This window comes from Pteropus medius, unplaced genomic scaffold (assembly GCF_902729225.1).
Source record: "Pteropus medius unplaced genomic scaffold, Ma_sr-lr_union100, whole genome shotgun sequence".
In the NCBI taxonomy this organism is placed as follows: Eukaryota; Metazoa; Chordata; class Mammalia; order Chiroptera; family Pteropodidae; genus Pteropus; species Pteropus medius.
Genome location: NW_024349803.1, coordinates 21,816,597 through 21,829,907, shown reverse-complemented (window position 1 = coordinate 21,829,907; position 13,311 = coordinate 21,816,597). Strand labels below are relative to the sequence as shown.

Below are 13,311 nucleotides of genomic sequence, written 5' to 3'. Positions count from 1 at the left end.
CAGGCAGGGAGGGCGGCCGGCTGCCGGCAAGGTTTCGAGGTTTCTTTCTTTTCTTTTTTTTTACACCGTCACGTTGGCCGGGGAACCAGCCTTTGCGGAGTGTCTGCAGAGGCTCCGGCGCCTGCGAGACTTGCTACCCGTGACCGGATTGACCCACAGCCCGGCGCCCACTGCTTGAACCCCGGGCGACCCGAGCCCGCTTGCACAAGCTGACAACTCCGCTGGAGGATCTGCCCTAGGAAGGGTTCGCCTCCGGGTGCCATCCTAGACCTCGGAAGCGCCCGGGGCCCCAGGGCGGGGTGCCGTGGCTAGCGATCAGAAGCATGCCGCCTGGCATTGGGTCGGGAGGGGTCCTAGGAGGTTTGTTTCCAGTCCTAGAGGAGTTCCCCATGTCCTCACAAGCTCCAGAAGCCTGACTGAGGTGGCTGGCCCGCCGCTTCCTGCGTCCCAGCTGAGCCCTCAGTCACCTGGCTGCCGGGGGGCCCTCCTGAGTAGTGTGCCGGCGGTGAGAGGACAAGCATTGGAGCTTTCCTCTTTGGCTGCCCTCCTTTCAAGTGCAAAGCTTGGTTATCTGTCCGTGGAGGCAGGAAGTGGGAAAGGTTGGCTCTGTGCTCAGTGCAGAAAGGAGATTTCTCTGGGGTAAAAGGGCTTGGAGCCCAGCGACAAGGGGCGGAGAGGGGAACTTGTGCTGCTCCCATTCAGTGAATTCAGTGGGTCAGTATCAGGTATTCGTCTTTAATTCACATCACAGCAATCAAGGGAGTGGGGAAGGGGGAAATCAAGTGGCAGATATTTACATCTAAAAGTCACATACTTGTTGGATTTAGAACATGCTACCACAATATATACAGTAAAATACCTCTTGGGATACTAGTACAAATTTTTTTCTTTTAACTTTGCTTTCTGGTACAGGTAAGATCATTTTTTGAACCACTTTTTTTTTTAAACATAAATACACAAAAGAAATGGTTAGAAGTTTTCTTATTTTAAATAAGCACAGAATGCCAGAGGTTAAAAACACATTTATAGGGCTGAATACCAATTGGACATCACACTCTATACATTTTTTGCTCAAATTCCTGTACAAATACACAGCATTCAAATAGATATTTACAAGTAAGCTTGAAAGAATGAAAATCAGTATTTCACAATCTCTTTCAGAGGATTCTCATCTCTGGCCTCCTGCTTCCTCTCAGACTGGCTGATTCTCCGACAAAAGGAATTTGGAATCTATTCTTTTCGTCTAGTTAGGGAAGTGGAGAGCGAAAACACAACCTGGCCCTCCTTGCCTACGGAAAGGCCAGAAGAACCCATACTGCTCTCCTTACCCTTCCGTACCACCAGGTGAAGGTAGATGTTCTTATGTGATGACTGCCTTGTCCAGGGATTGAGGTTCAGAAGGGCCCCCAAATCTAAAGATGCCTTCCTACCTAAGAATCAAATCTACAGCTAGCCCCCAACCCTCTAACACTTGTGAACACCAGTGGTCCAGGCCTGCGCCCCCGAGGTCGGGTTGCCATGATTGACCCGCTTTGCCTGTAGTCATCCTTACAGTATCAGGAATGATCCACACTGGCACTAAATACCCCCAGATGCCCCGAAGGTAATGTGGCCCTCCATCTTTCCTCACAGGTTACTTGCTGGCATTCCTGTTAAACAGCTGGTGTTTATTTACAAGAGAGAAACACCCTGACGATGGCCTCGTCTGTTTGGAAAGAAGGGCTCTGGGGAAGGGGTGGGGAGCTCAGGCCCAGGGCCCGACCGTGGAGGTCAGACAGGCCAGCAAACAGGGACAACACACCTGCTCAACAGGGAGAAGGCAGCCTTGTGACCATCGAAGTTGTGAACTCAAGCAAAAGAAGTCTGTGGAATAACCTAGAAACACCCTGGTAAAATACTATCACCTCCCCACCCTGTCCCCTCAATAAGAAACCAAGAGGAAAATCAGTGCCCTGACCTGGAAGATTCCTACAAAGTCTCCACTGCGCTCTGCCCAACAGACCGGGGCGGCTGGAGAAACTGCCCTCCCATCCGCTCTGAACCCTGAGTGGTGGTCCCCACGGCCTGGGGCGGGGGCCCTGCGCCTGGCCACTTGGTAGAGGATAATTCAGCCTGCGTGGTTCTCCTCTTCTGGAAGAAGTTGCTTCCCGCCCTGCTTACCCAGGAGCTCGCTGAACCTGACCGTGAGTCCTCAGGGACTGGAAGCCTGGCTGGGCAGCCAACCCCACTGCTCAGAGGTAGTGCTGAAAATCCCTGATTCGGGCGCTGGGTGGCGCTTTCTGGCCACTTCTGAAACGTCAGGATTTCCGGCCCCTGCCACACCTCTGCCTCGCTTGACCAGCTCATCTCTCAACACGTGGCCTCCTGGGCCTTGGGAAGGAAGGTGGCGAGGGTTGTCCCTCTGGCTCCACATGCCCACTCAAGCCCGAGGATGGGACGTAACCTCTGCAGATCCCTTCGCTGAGGGGGCTCCGGTAGGGCATGAGGTGTACCGAGTGGGAAGGAACGAATAGTCAGACGTGGAAGCGATGGAGGGAAGAATCCGAGACAGCTGGAGGCAGGACCGGCCGGTGGAAGCCTGGCAGTGCGCCCGGGCATGCAGTCGGGCCAGGTCACATGCCTGAGCGGGCAGGTGGGCCCAGCCAGCCCGTCAGTTGCATATTCCTGGACGAAAGAGTGGGCAGGTGGGCAGGCATTTGTGCAAAAACGGCTCACGGCCCCCTTGTTCGCCTGTGACATGTAGTCCACGTGGTCCACACAATCCCTGAATACAACCATGAGCTCTTCTGTCCACACAGCAAGAAGAGAGGTCCCGAGTGCAATTTCCATTCTTCTGTGCATCTCTACCCTGGAGGGAGGGCCCGGGCTCCTACCCTAGACCCTGCAAAGCTGCGAAGCGGTTCTGTCTGTGCAATATCTCCATCTAGCTCCACGTGGTCTGGAACTGCAGGAGGAAAACAGCATCTACTGCACAAAGGAAAGGAAAACACATAGAAATGGGAACACATGAAATGAAGAGAAGCCACAACCCTCATGCTGCTGCGGCCTCTGCGTGGCAGCGCACACGTTCACGGCAGGAGAACGCAGACTTGGGTGTTCTCTCCTGAGTGCCAGGCCTCTCTGGCTCCCTGGGGGCGACCTGCTTTTCAGACCTGCAATGGATGGGCCAGCTGCTCACTGAGGACGGTGTCCCGCCACCTCCCTGCCCCTCACTGCTCCCCTCGGCCATGCTCCCAGGACGTGCGGGCCTGTTCTTCCTTGGCGCTCCCAGGAGGCAGTGAGGCCTTGCGGTGCAGGCCCCGGGGCCTGTCGGCCTCTTCGCGCAGCAGCACAGCCTCCTCATGCTCCAGGGCCGGCAGGCGGGGGTGGTAGGGCTTGGGTGGCAGCGCAGGTGGGTCCATGGGGTCCTGAGGGATGACACATCCTGGGGCTGAGTGGCTTCGGCAGGGCTGGACCTTGATGGAGTCCAGGACAGCGGACTCGGAGAGGCTGTAGTGGACAGGGAGGTAGGGGGCCTCGAGGTCTCCGTCAGCGTTCCAGGCCTGGCTTGGCATGGAGTCCATGGTGTCGGTTCGAGGCGGGGCCTCTGAGGAGTGCCCAAAGTTACTCTCACTCAAGGAGGACACGCCGCTGCTGGCACTGCCGGACAGCGTAGAGTTGCTGCCATCCAGGCCCGACTGGGGGCTGGTGGGGGAGGCTGGGATAGGGTGGAGAGGAGACTGCAAAAGAAAGCGTGGACAAGTTAGAGTCCCCTCCCTGGGCAGACGGATGGTGGCCGTGGGATGGGACCAGAAGACTTCTTAGTGCACTTTACCGGAACCCTTGGCGACAGCGTGTTTTGATTTCTCAGCAGCAGTGCCCCCGCCCCGGCTCCCTCTTCCTCCAAGCCCATAGGGCCCCAGAATCACCCGCATTCATGGGCTAAAACATGGCCCTGCCTGGTTGCTGGCTTGTGTCCCCTGAAGCAAGGTGCCAGGCTGCTGGCTGTGGTCTGGGGTATGACAGAGGGGCTGGGTCGGCAGGCCAGCTGGGGAGGCCAGAAAGAAACTTAGTTGGCCACGGATCAGAAGAGTACTTCCTGTGGCTAAAACCTGTGGCAGAGTCAGTCTTTCCCACTTTGCTTTGGCGCCTGGGGCTTCTTGCTCTGACTGGACTCCAGCTTCAACTGTTCTGTGATCTCCCACGGGACCGGTTCTTCACTTCCCGAGCTGTGGCGTGCTGCCGTCTCGTGGTGTCCGCAGAGCCCCAGTCCCCTCTGCTTGTTGCCCTTGCATTCTGGGAGCGTGAAGCTGTGTCCAGGACCCCCTGTGCCCCCAACCCCCACTCCTACACACTGGCATCTGCGTCCCGAGCCAGCGCGTGGCTTCCTTCAGGCTGGGCTGTCTGGCCCAGCGGGCAGGGCAGGGCTCTAGCTTCGAAGAGACAGCTCGTCTCACAGCCTGGGGCTGGGGCTTCAGTACCTTACCTTGCGCAGGGTCCGGGCAGGGAGGGCCGGGGGCGTGTCACCCAGGGGGTGGTGGAAGGCGTCAAAGTGTAGGGAGTAATGACCTGCAAAGGGAACAGAACCAGAGCCTCAGCTGGGGCCGCTCTGGACTGCACACCAGCCCGTCCTGCTGGGCCAACTGGGCAGATGTGGGAAGAGTATCCTGGTCCCCTCAGTACTGGAGGCCACAGAAAAACCTCTTTTCACTGATGTTCTCCAGAACACGGGCTGCTGCAGTAAAAGACACTCGCATTACACAGGAGGTCGTGTGTCAGAGCCCGTGAGGCAGGCTGCAGGCTGCAGGCAGTGGCAGGTCTCTGGCCCGCTGGGGGGCGATGGCAGTCCCGGTGTCTTCAGCTGTCCTGGAGGAGGGCTCACCGGGCTCCCTGCGTCCTCAGGAACCTCAGCGACCCTAGAGCCCAGCGGGATCCTTCCCTTGACGGGAGAGTTTTTCCTCGGCCGAGACAGCCTGGAGATGGGAGCCCCATCTTCTTGGCCTGGGGGGCGGCTGCCCTCGCCCCTGCGCAGAGCCGAAGACCGGGGACTATCTGGGGGGCCCGCTGGCAGTCTTCTTACCATGCAGCAGGCTTCGGGGAGGCACTGCGGGGGGAGGCCAGGGGGCGCCCCATGTGGGCAGACAGGAAGGGCTGGGCCTCGCGGGCTCCACTATCCAGGCTCCAGCTGCTGGGGGCTGCTGGCGCCGCTGAAGGTGGAAACATGGCATGAAGGGAGCTACTTCTTGAGCCGCCCTCCGGGAGAAGCCCATCCTACAGCTCCGGGCTTCTCCAGGCGTGCACTATGTACCCGGCACATGTGGGATTGGTCTGCTGGCCCTGGGACAAAACATACTGGCCAAGCGAGACACTGGCCCTTAGGAAGGAGTGGCCAGGGACTGAAGCCGCTTAAGAAGATGGCAGCAGAGCGAGCTGATGTCTGAAGAGCACTTAGGATGAGGCCAGCCGAGAGAAAGTGCGGCGAGCAGCGAGCACCTGCAGCCTCCAGGGTTTGCTAGGAGGAGAAGAGAGAACAGAAGAGTGGGAAGAGGAGCGTGGGACAGGCTGACAAGACCGCGGGGACAGAGCGCGGGCCCCAGAGCTGCTCACAGTCAGAGTGGGGGGGCGGGGGAAGCAGGGAGCGAGACGCATGGGGCGCAGAGACTGCTCCTTCTAGGCTGCCGCGTGGCCAGGACCTGTCCCCTAAATTGGCCCCACAAAGGGCCTGTGTAGCGTACAAGCTTTGCCGTTCCTGTCCCTTCAGCGCCAACTGGCTGGGGGTGGGCCGCACGGCGCTTCTCTGGGCCGGGGCTGGTATTCCCAGTGCCTACCGGAGGGAAGTGTGCGAAGCCCAGGAGTCGTGGCCAGTGGCCGAGTCTACCTGGATCAGCCGCTTCCTGGGGGGAGGTTGGGCTGTGCAGCCCGTGGGCGCTTTAGGGAATGTGGAGAGGCCCTGTTCCTGGCATCCACATGCCATGGATGTAGGGCTGAGTGGGACCTGGACAAAGGGAGGAATCCAGTGCCAGAATGCCAGCCCCTCAGCCACAGCTGGGGTGAGCGACTTCGCGGGAGGGGAGGGGAAGGGAAGGGAGAGGAGGAATGGCTGGACCTCAGGTCGAGGATACCACTGAGGAGCAGCAGGGGACATGCACATCCTGTTGGCCAGCTCCTCCCGGAGAACAAATACCTCCGAGGAGAAGAAACATGCCCTTTCTCTGAGGGAGGCAGCCAAGCGCCATCTCCCTTTTGGGTTGTTGGCAGCAGAGAGGAGGCTCACGGTCCAGGGGGCCTGCTCGCTGGCTCCCTTAGTGAAAGGCAGTCTCAGTGAAAGCGAGCCTGAGGAGGCTGGGGTTCAGCTTCTTCCTGCTCCAGTACTAAGTGGGCGATGCCAGGGCCTAATGGGTCCTGAGAAGCTCTGGGAGGGAAGGAGCTGGAGCTTAGCCTTCAAGGAGGATGTGGCAAGAGGGGCTGGGCTCCAAGTGGTCCAGGGACAAGGTGATGTCCATTCTCTTCTTCCTCGTCGGTCAGGAAATGGTGTGGGCTTGCAGGGGAACCTAGGGTAGAACCCCACTATGCAAACAGCCTCAGGCCTAAGGAGGACTGCTGTCCCTGGGATGGGTGATGGCTGGTGGCAAGAGGGAGGGTATGGCAGTGACTGGGTGGGGCAGGCACTCAAATGACGCCTGGAGGGAGGACAGATTTCTGAATCTGATGAACATCAGGTGGATTCCACCGGAAGGCCCTCTCAGAGGATCTGGGTGACCCCAAGAACAGGACAGGCCCGTCCCCACACAGGCTCTCCCTGAGGTGTGGCACGAGCTTCCTAGTTGGTCCTCAGCACTGAAGCTCCCTCTCCACAAAAGGAAAACTTTCGTCTCCATAAAAAGCCACCAAATTTCATAGAAGCAGCAGCCTAGAGCTGGGTCTGGGCAGCTTCCCCAAAGGGTTCTGACAGCCCAAGATCTCACGTGCACACCTAGGCATCAGAAGAATTGAGGGGTCGCACGAAGTCCACCCACAGGGGCCCAAAGGAACTCGCAGCCAGGAAGGCGACGGGGGAAGAAAGCCGGCAAGGCTGCAGTGGCTCACAAGGGCTGACCGCCTCAGCCGCTCCAGAAACCAGAAACCAATGAGCTTGCCCCGACGTGGGTGAGCCGTGATGCCAGCGGACCAGTGCCCTGGGGCTGGTGGGAAATCTAAGATGGAGTGACTTCTCCTAGAAGAGGGGCAATCCCCACAGTGACCCCGTTTCTTTCTGTGTCACCAGCAGTCCAGCACTGGCCTGAGGTCCCCAGTGTACAGTCTATAGCCCCACAAAGAAAGCTATCTGCAAGTGAGTAGTGGAGTCCTCACGGGATTCAGGATCCTGGTGACGAGCATGTACAGCTCCGGCCCTGGAGGGCCCAGGCAGGGACTTAGGGAGTAATTACTCTGGCTCGTGTTCCCACCAGGCGAGAGCTGGCCTTGCGGCGTGGACACGCTTGCTCTAGGCTGAGCCTCTTCTGTGACGACCTGTTCTCCTCCCCATGCCTTGGGAAGGTGTGTCCAGCCTCTTGCTACAGCCTGGTCCAAGGCCCGAAGCTCTTCTGCGTCTGGCTGGTGCAAGGTCTCCGTCTGGCCACTCAGCCATTTGATCTCTGAGCCCACCTGTGCTCTTGGCTGGTTCTGAGATTATTCCACATCTCAAGTGAAGAAAAGCCACTGTGGATTCTGGCCCTCGAGGCCAAAGGGGCATTCTGATTTGGGGTCCAGGTGCAGGGCTCCAGGTAAGCTGCACATTTTGGGGATGTGCAGCCTTGAGGCTAGGACAGCATCTTCAGCCAGAATCTCCATGCCCTTTGTGGTTGGGCACCCAGGGCTGGCACCTACCAGGCACTGAGGTTGTGGATCCAGTATCTGGTGTCCTTAGAGAGGACACAAGCATGTCCTCCATGATGAGCGCGGGAGAAACAATGACAGTGGGGACAGCAGACAGCATTTAATGAGATGTAATGACGAAAGATGACATCTTTGAAGGGATGTGTTCTGATGGGATGGGTGGTCATATTGTTGGGGACTGAGTGTGCCATGACCTCCAAGAGATGGAGGAGAGGAGAGGGGAGGGGAACCCACAGAGATGCGCTGACGTGGGGCCAGGTTCTGTGTGGCAGACGGGCTCAGCAGAGTCCCCTCTGTGTGAAAACTAACTCGGCCTTCACGTCTGGGGCTCTAGGCCAGGGTCATATGGGTCCGAGCCTGGTTCTTCCATCAGCTGCTGGAGCAGAACACAGAACAGAAGTCCACTATCTAAGCAGCCTCTGTTCTAGGGACTTCCTAGGCTCATGGTATAGTTGATGGGCTGGCAATGTGCAAGATGGACTCCATAGCTGCTGGCCAGAGTGGCTACAGGGGGACTGGCTTCCCTCAGGGTACCCGGGCTCCCCTTGGAGAGGACTGTCCCTGGGAAATTCACTTTGCTACCGCCTGCCTTTCCCACTCTTCTCAGGAAGTAATTGGCCTCAGGCCTGTTCCGAGCAATGAGGAGCGGGCCCTGAGGGCCCATGCTGAGAGGGATCAAAGGGGCTACAAGACCTGCCAAATTTGGAGGTGCCCAGGATAGTGGTTATAGTGGTTACTCTCAATGAGCACACAGCAGCCTGAGTTTCCATTAGGTCAGGCTCAGGGCAGATGGCAGCAGGGGCCTCTCTGAGGTGAGCTCTGGGGAGGGAGAGATACAAACCAACATGATCCCAACCTCGGCACCAAGCCAGACGTGGGAGAAACGGTGAGCACAGGACTTGGTCAGGACCCTGGACAGAGATAGGCCTGGGGTGTGGCTTGGCCTTGGCCAACCAGGGCTCAGGGACGAAGAGTCAGATGCTCAGTCAGATGAGGACACACATGGGAGAAGGCCACCTGGGAAGGGGAACAATACCTTTTTCAGCCACAGAGAGATTGGGGTCACTGCAGGGTTTGCAGGCTCCGACCACTTGCTGGAACAGGGCTCGCTGGAAATTTGGCAGCTGAGGGAAAGAAAAACGTTGAAGAGGGTGAGAACCACCAGGTACACCTGGGGCGGGGGTGGGGGTGGGGATGCTGTGGGCCGCAGGAGGGCCGCCACGCGCAACGCCCGACGCAGCGCCCTCCGGCATCTGGTGAGGCTCCGGGCTGTGTCACGCGTGGCCAAGGAAAAGGGCACAGGCACCTGAGGGTACCCTAACTGCATCTTTGTGTCCTGCCAGGGAGACACACTGGCAGAAAGGATTTAGGGACCCCTTTCACCCGTGTGCTGGCAAGTTTAGCCCCACAGGCCCACGTTGGCACTGAGGGTGGGGAAGGGCGGCGCTCAAGCCTAGAGTCGCAGACAGGGCCCACTGTTTTGGTGGGCAGCTGCCAAGTAGACCTGCTCCCTCCACCTGGCAGGGCTGATCAGGTACAGGGAGGTACCACGGAGAAACTCCTGGCACTCTGGGACCAGGCGACAGTTGCTTAGAGGTGACTTTCACGAACTCTGATGGAAGGACAGGGAAGATTAGGTAGGGGGAGGGGTTCATCCCTGTAGCAGCTGTCCAAAGCCTTCGGCGGGATATTTGGAGAACTGTGTAAATGGTGTGCAGAGCAGTCTTCGCAGGTAGTGAGGGGCTTTGGCTGGATGGACAGGAGGCCAGTGAGGATGCCCTTCACCCGCACAGGGAGAAGGCCGCCCTCTGCTTCCTCTGCTGCCTTTTCGGAACAGGAAAGAACCAATTTCCTCTGCCAGACTCTTTAGGGATGAGTTCAAGAGGCTGAAGGGCAGACAGCCACATAAGCAGTGGTGGTTCCAACCCTGCCACCATCTACCCTCACTGCACTCTGGGTTGCTGGTCCTCAGATTCACTGCAGTCCCCACCCAGGAGCCCGGTAGCCTTCTGAGGGTCTTACGGCAGAACGAGGAAGGCATGGAGGGCAATGCGGAAAGCCTAGCAAGTGCAGTGAGGGACGCCTAGGCCAACATACTGGCGGCAGGGGATAGTCAGTGGGCAGCATGTACTACCTGTCCATTCTCCAGGATGGCTGCTGGATACATGGCACTGCTCGGACGGTCCCGATGCGTGGGCAGCAGCAACATCATTTCCCGGGCATGGCGGTACTTATCTGGCAGAGAGGGAGAGCCTGTAACCAAGTGAGAACAATCACGCACAGATGACAAGCCACGAATGGAGCGCCCAGTGGGCAAGCATCCTTGGGGCCAGGGAACCAGGGTAGGCGTCCCCTTGCAGTTGGGCCAGGATGAACGCAGCAAGCACAAGAGAATGAAGCAGAGTCTGATGGTTAGATGGTGCTGGGGGCTGCACCTCGCATCCCAGCCGAGGCGGATATGCTGGGGCGAGGTGGACCCACTGAAGGACGCCCTCTCCATGCTCAAATGAGAGTTGGAAGTCTGGAGCTGGGTGCCTAGAAGCCCCTGCACCCAGCAGTCTTGGGAGATGGGTGTGGCCTGGATGCCGGGTCCTCTCGGGGGCTTCGACATGGTTACAGGCCGGCTTTCAATGGAGCCATCGCACAAAGACAGACATGAGGATAACACAGCGGCATGGTCTTCACTCGACACCCCGTGTCTCCACACACTTACCTTCTGCAGACACCACTGGCCTTCCACGGCCAGCCCCCAGCACCTCTCCCCAGGGGTTCTCCCCTCCCCGGTCCCAGGCCCCCAGCGTCTGGCCCCTGCCCTCCTGGCCATCCTCCTGCAGCCCTGGAGCCAGACTGGGTGGGCACCCAGGGCCCTGCACCAGGTGGCTCTCCAGGGCCTCTTACTCTGAGACTTGCCCTTTGGGGAACTCGGGGTCCTGGGACTAGTCTGGGAGTTGTGGGGCTTTAATCCAGGCTCTCACGTTAACTCGGTTTATGCTCTTCTCTCGTGAGGCCTTCTCGGTGACCTCCTCTGGCTTAAGGGGCTGTTACAGAGGCCAGACCACTTCCGATGTGGTGTGGCCAGTCCCCACTGACGCACGCCATAGCTGTAGGCTCTGGAACCTGTCCACCCACGGCCCTCAAGGGGACCTCCCACAGAAGTAGTGGATAATTTGCTGGCTTTCCTCAGGGACTGATAGTTTGGAAGGCCCTCCAACTGTGTACCACCAGTGCCAGACACCAGCCTGTCCGCAGAAACTAGCGGGGTCTTCTGCACCCCTCATGGGGGGTTACCGGGACCCCAGTGCCCACTGGGAGCCTCTGGCCGCCCCAAGTGGTTGAAACCCCTCTCTGCGGGTGCTCTCGGTGAAGCTGGAGCGCTGAGACCATAGAAGGGCTCCCTCTGGGAGCTGACCTGCAGCCCTGGCGGCTCTGTGTCCCTGACACCCAGGGTCTCTAGGGCCGGCCTTCGCGTGTGCGGTGGAGGCGCCGCAGGGCCATGCCTGAGGTCGTCTGTAGCGGGCATGCCCCAGCAGTCTCTGGAAAATTCCTTTCGTACTCAATTTAGTCCAAGAAGATGAGGCTTAAATACCTTAAGAAGCTGGTATGATAAAAACCTATAATGTAGTTATTTCTGGAGACTTCTTCCAAGGGGGTTTGAGCAATCCTATTTGGAGAACTCCAGGGCTGGCTTTAAGATCTGGTCTTAAAAGTATCCATCATTGATAAAGGAATGAGTGAAGTATGCTTTTTGGAAAAGCTAGGCCTAAATTATTACTATTTGGTGATTTTTCACTGATTTCAGTGTTTTGTTACAGAATTTGTGCTCTGAGGCTATCTCAAGAAGATGGCTGTGTGGAGAAAAATGAAGAAGAGAGCCTAATCCCACTGATTTCTGTGATGCCTTTCCAGCATGAAAGTCCCCAAACCCTGCCAGCCAGTGTGCACAGAAGACACACAGCATCTCTACACCGACTCGGCCACATCAGATTCCCATCCACTACCCACTGCTCCCCGGGTCAGCAGTTGGAACGCTGTATGCTGCCTTTTTCAGGCTGGCCGGGGGCCCTGACCTCACGGAGCTCACAGCCTTGTTTACCAGGCCGGCCCCAGATTTGCGCACTCAACATCCTGATACACGCTGGGGGGCTAGGGGGCAGGGCAGCAGTCTGCAGGCACGGGTGCCACTGAGGATGTGTGTCTGTGTTGCAGAGGTCCCTGTGGTGCTAATCCGGAGGGGTGCTCTGTGCTACCACTAAATTTCCCAGCTCCACCACCTCACTTCCCTCCCGTTGCCCTCTGCCCTGGGCAGCCAATCCCATGATAGGAGACTGATGGCTGCTTTTCAAGAAAACATTAAAACTGTTTTTAAATGGACACAAAGGCTTTTGTTTCACAGGACATCAGAACTGCTTGGGCTGCAGTCTGGTAAACCCCAGGGAGGCTAAGCCCCAGCACAGCTGGGTTATTCAGGGAGGCCCAGGCACAGTCCCCACGTTTCCTAGGTCCTGATCAGTCCTTGACCACCAGGGGGAGCTGCTGACTTGCAAGAGTTTGTGCCTTGCAGGCGGTTTAGCCTGAAGGTTTCCAAAGCAACGTGGACCGCAGCAGAGAGTGTCAGAGGGCATGGCGAGGAAGGCCACTGGTGTCACGGCCACTCTGGGGAGTGGGGGAAGTGACTCCAATGTGAAGGAGTCTCCAGAACACCTGCTTCATGAAAGCCTTCCTCTCACCCATAGCCCCCGACATAAACCCCAAGCGAGGGGACTGCCCTTCCCCCTGCTCCCCCAGTGCGTCTACCGCCGTATTTACGGCAGTCTTCCTCTGTGACGCTGGGTCGGGCTTCTATGTCCTCTCACAGGGCCCGACACTGTGCCTGGTACCTGCCGGGCCTGTGGTTTTCTCCAGATGGGCCTGCACACAGATGTGGCAGCCTAGAAATAACTTCCTGCTCTTTCTTAATTGCCCTGTCCTTACCACCATCCTCTACTTTGGGCCCAATTCTATTTAACCATTTTGTTTACTTCTGTACTTGATGTCTACTCCAGGAAGGGAAGCGGCCTCTCTCAGCCTTTCTCTACAAGGTATTGTGGAACTTGGCCGTTGTGATAGCTTGTCTCTAGAGACGGTGCCTATGAATGCCTTGCCTCTCAAAACGCACAAGCCACTTCTCACACAAAGCAGAGTCTCATTCCCCACCCTGGTACCTGGGTTGGCCTTAGTGACTAGCTGACAGAATGTGCCAAAAGGGACATTCTGAGGCTTCCAGGCTGGGCAATAAGAAGCCTTGTAGCTTCTGCTGGGGGCTCTTGGAATGCTTTCTTTGGGGAAATCATCGGCATGCTGTGAGAGCCTGAGCCACACAGAAAGGCCGTATGTAGGACTCAGGCTGACAGCCTCTCAACTGGCACCATGTGACAGAACCACCTTGGATGTCCAGCCTAGTCGAGCCTCTGGATGACC

The 13,311-nt window shown here is 57.8% G+C and overlaps 1 protein-coding gene and 1 long non-coding RNA gene across 2 annotated transcripts in view; one reads left to right on the top strand and one right to left on the bottom strand.

Annotated features, from left to right (window-relative positions):
- Window positions 1-715: 715 nt before the first annotated feature.
- Window positions 716-13,311, bottom strand: part of DOCK3 (dedicator of cytokinesis 3) — a 313,424-nt gene continuing 300,828 nt past the window's right edge. The window contains exons 50-53 of the mRNA XM_039837883.1: window positions 9,989-10,107; window positions 8,891-8,978; window positions 4,466-4,548; window positions 716-3,719 (exon numbers count right to left, since the gene is read on the bottom strand). Coding sequence (XP_039693817.1) covers window positions 3,210-3,719; window positions 4,466-4,548; window positions 8,891-8,978; window positions 9,989-10,107 — 800 coding nt within the window. The 3' untranslated portion in view covers window positions 716-3,209. The remainder of the gene's footprint in view (window positions 3,720-4,465; window positions 4,549-8,890; window positions 8,979-9,988; window positions 10,108-13,311) is intronic.
- LOC120582402 (uncharacterized) lies at window positions 1,208-12,147 on the top strand. The gene is made up of 3 exons (XR_005647554.1): window positions 1,208-1,350; window positions 1,633-7,742; window positions 11,667-12,147. It is a non-coding gene; the product is annotated as an uncharacterized LOC120582402 (long non-coding RNA).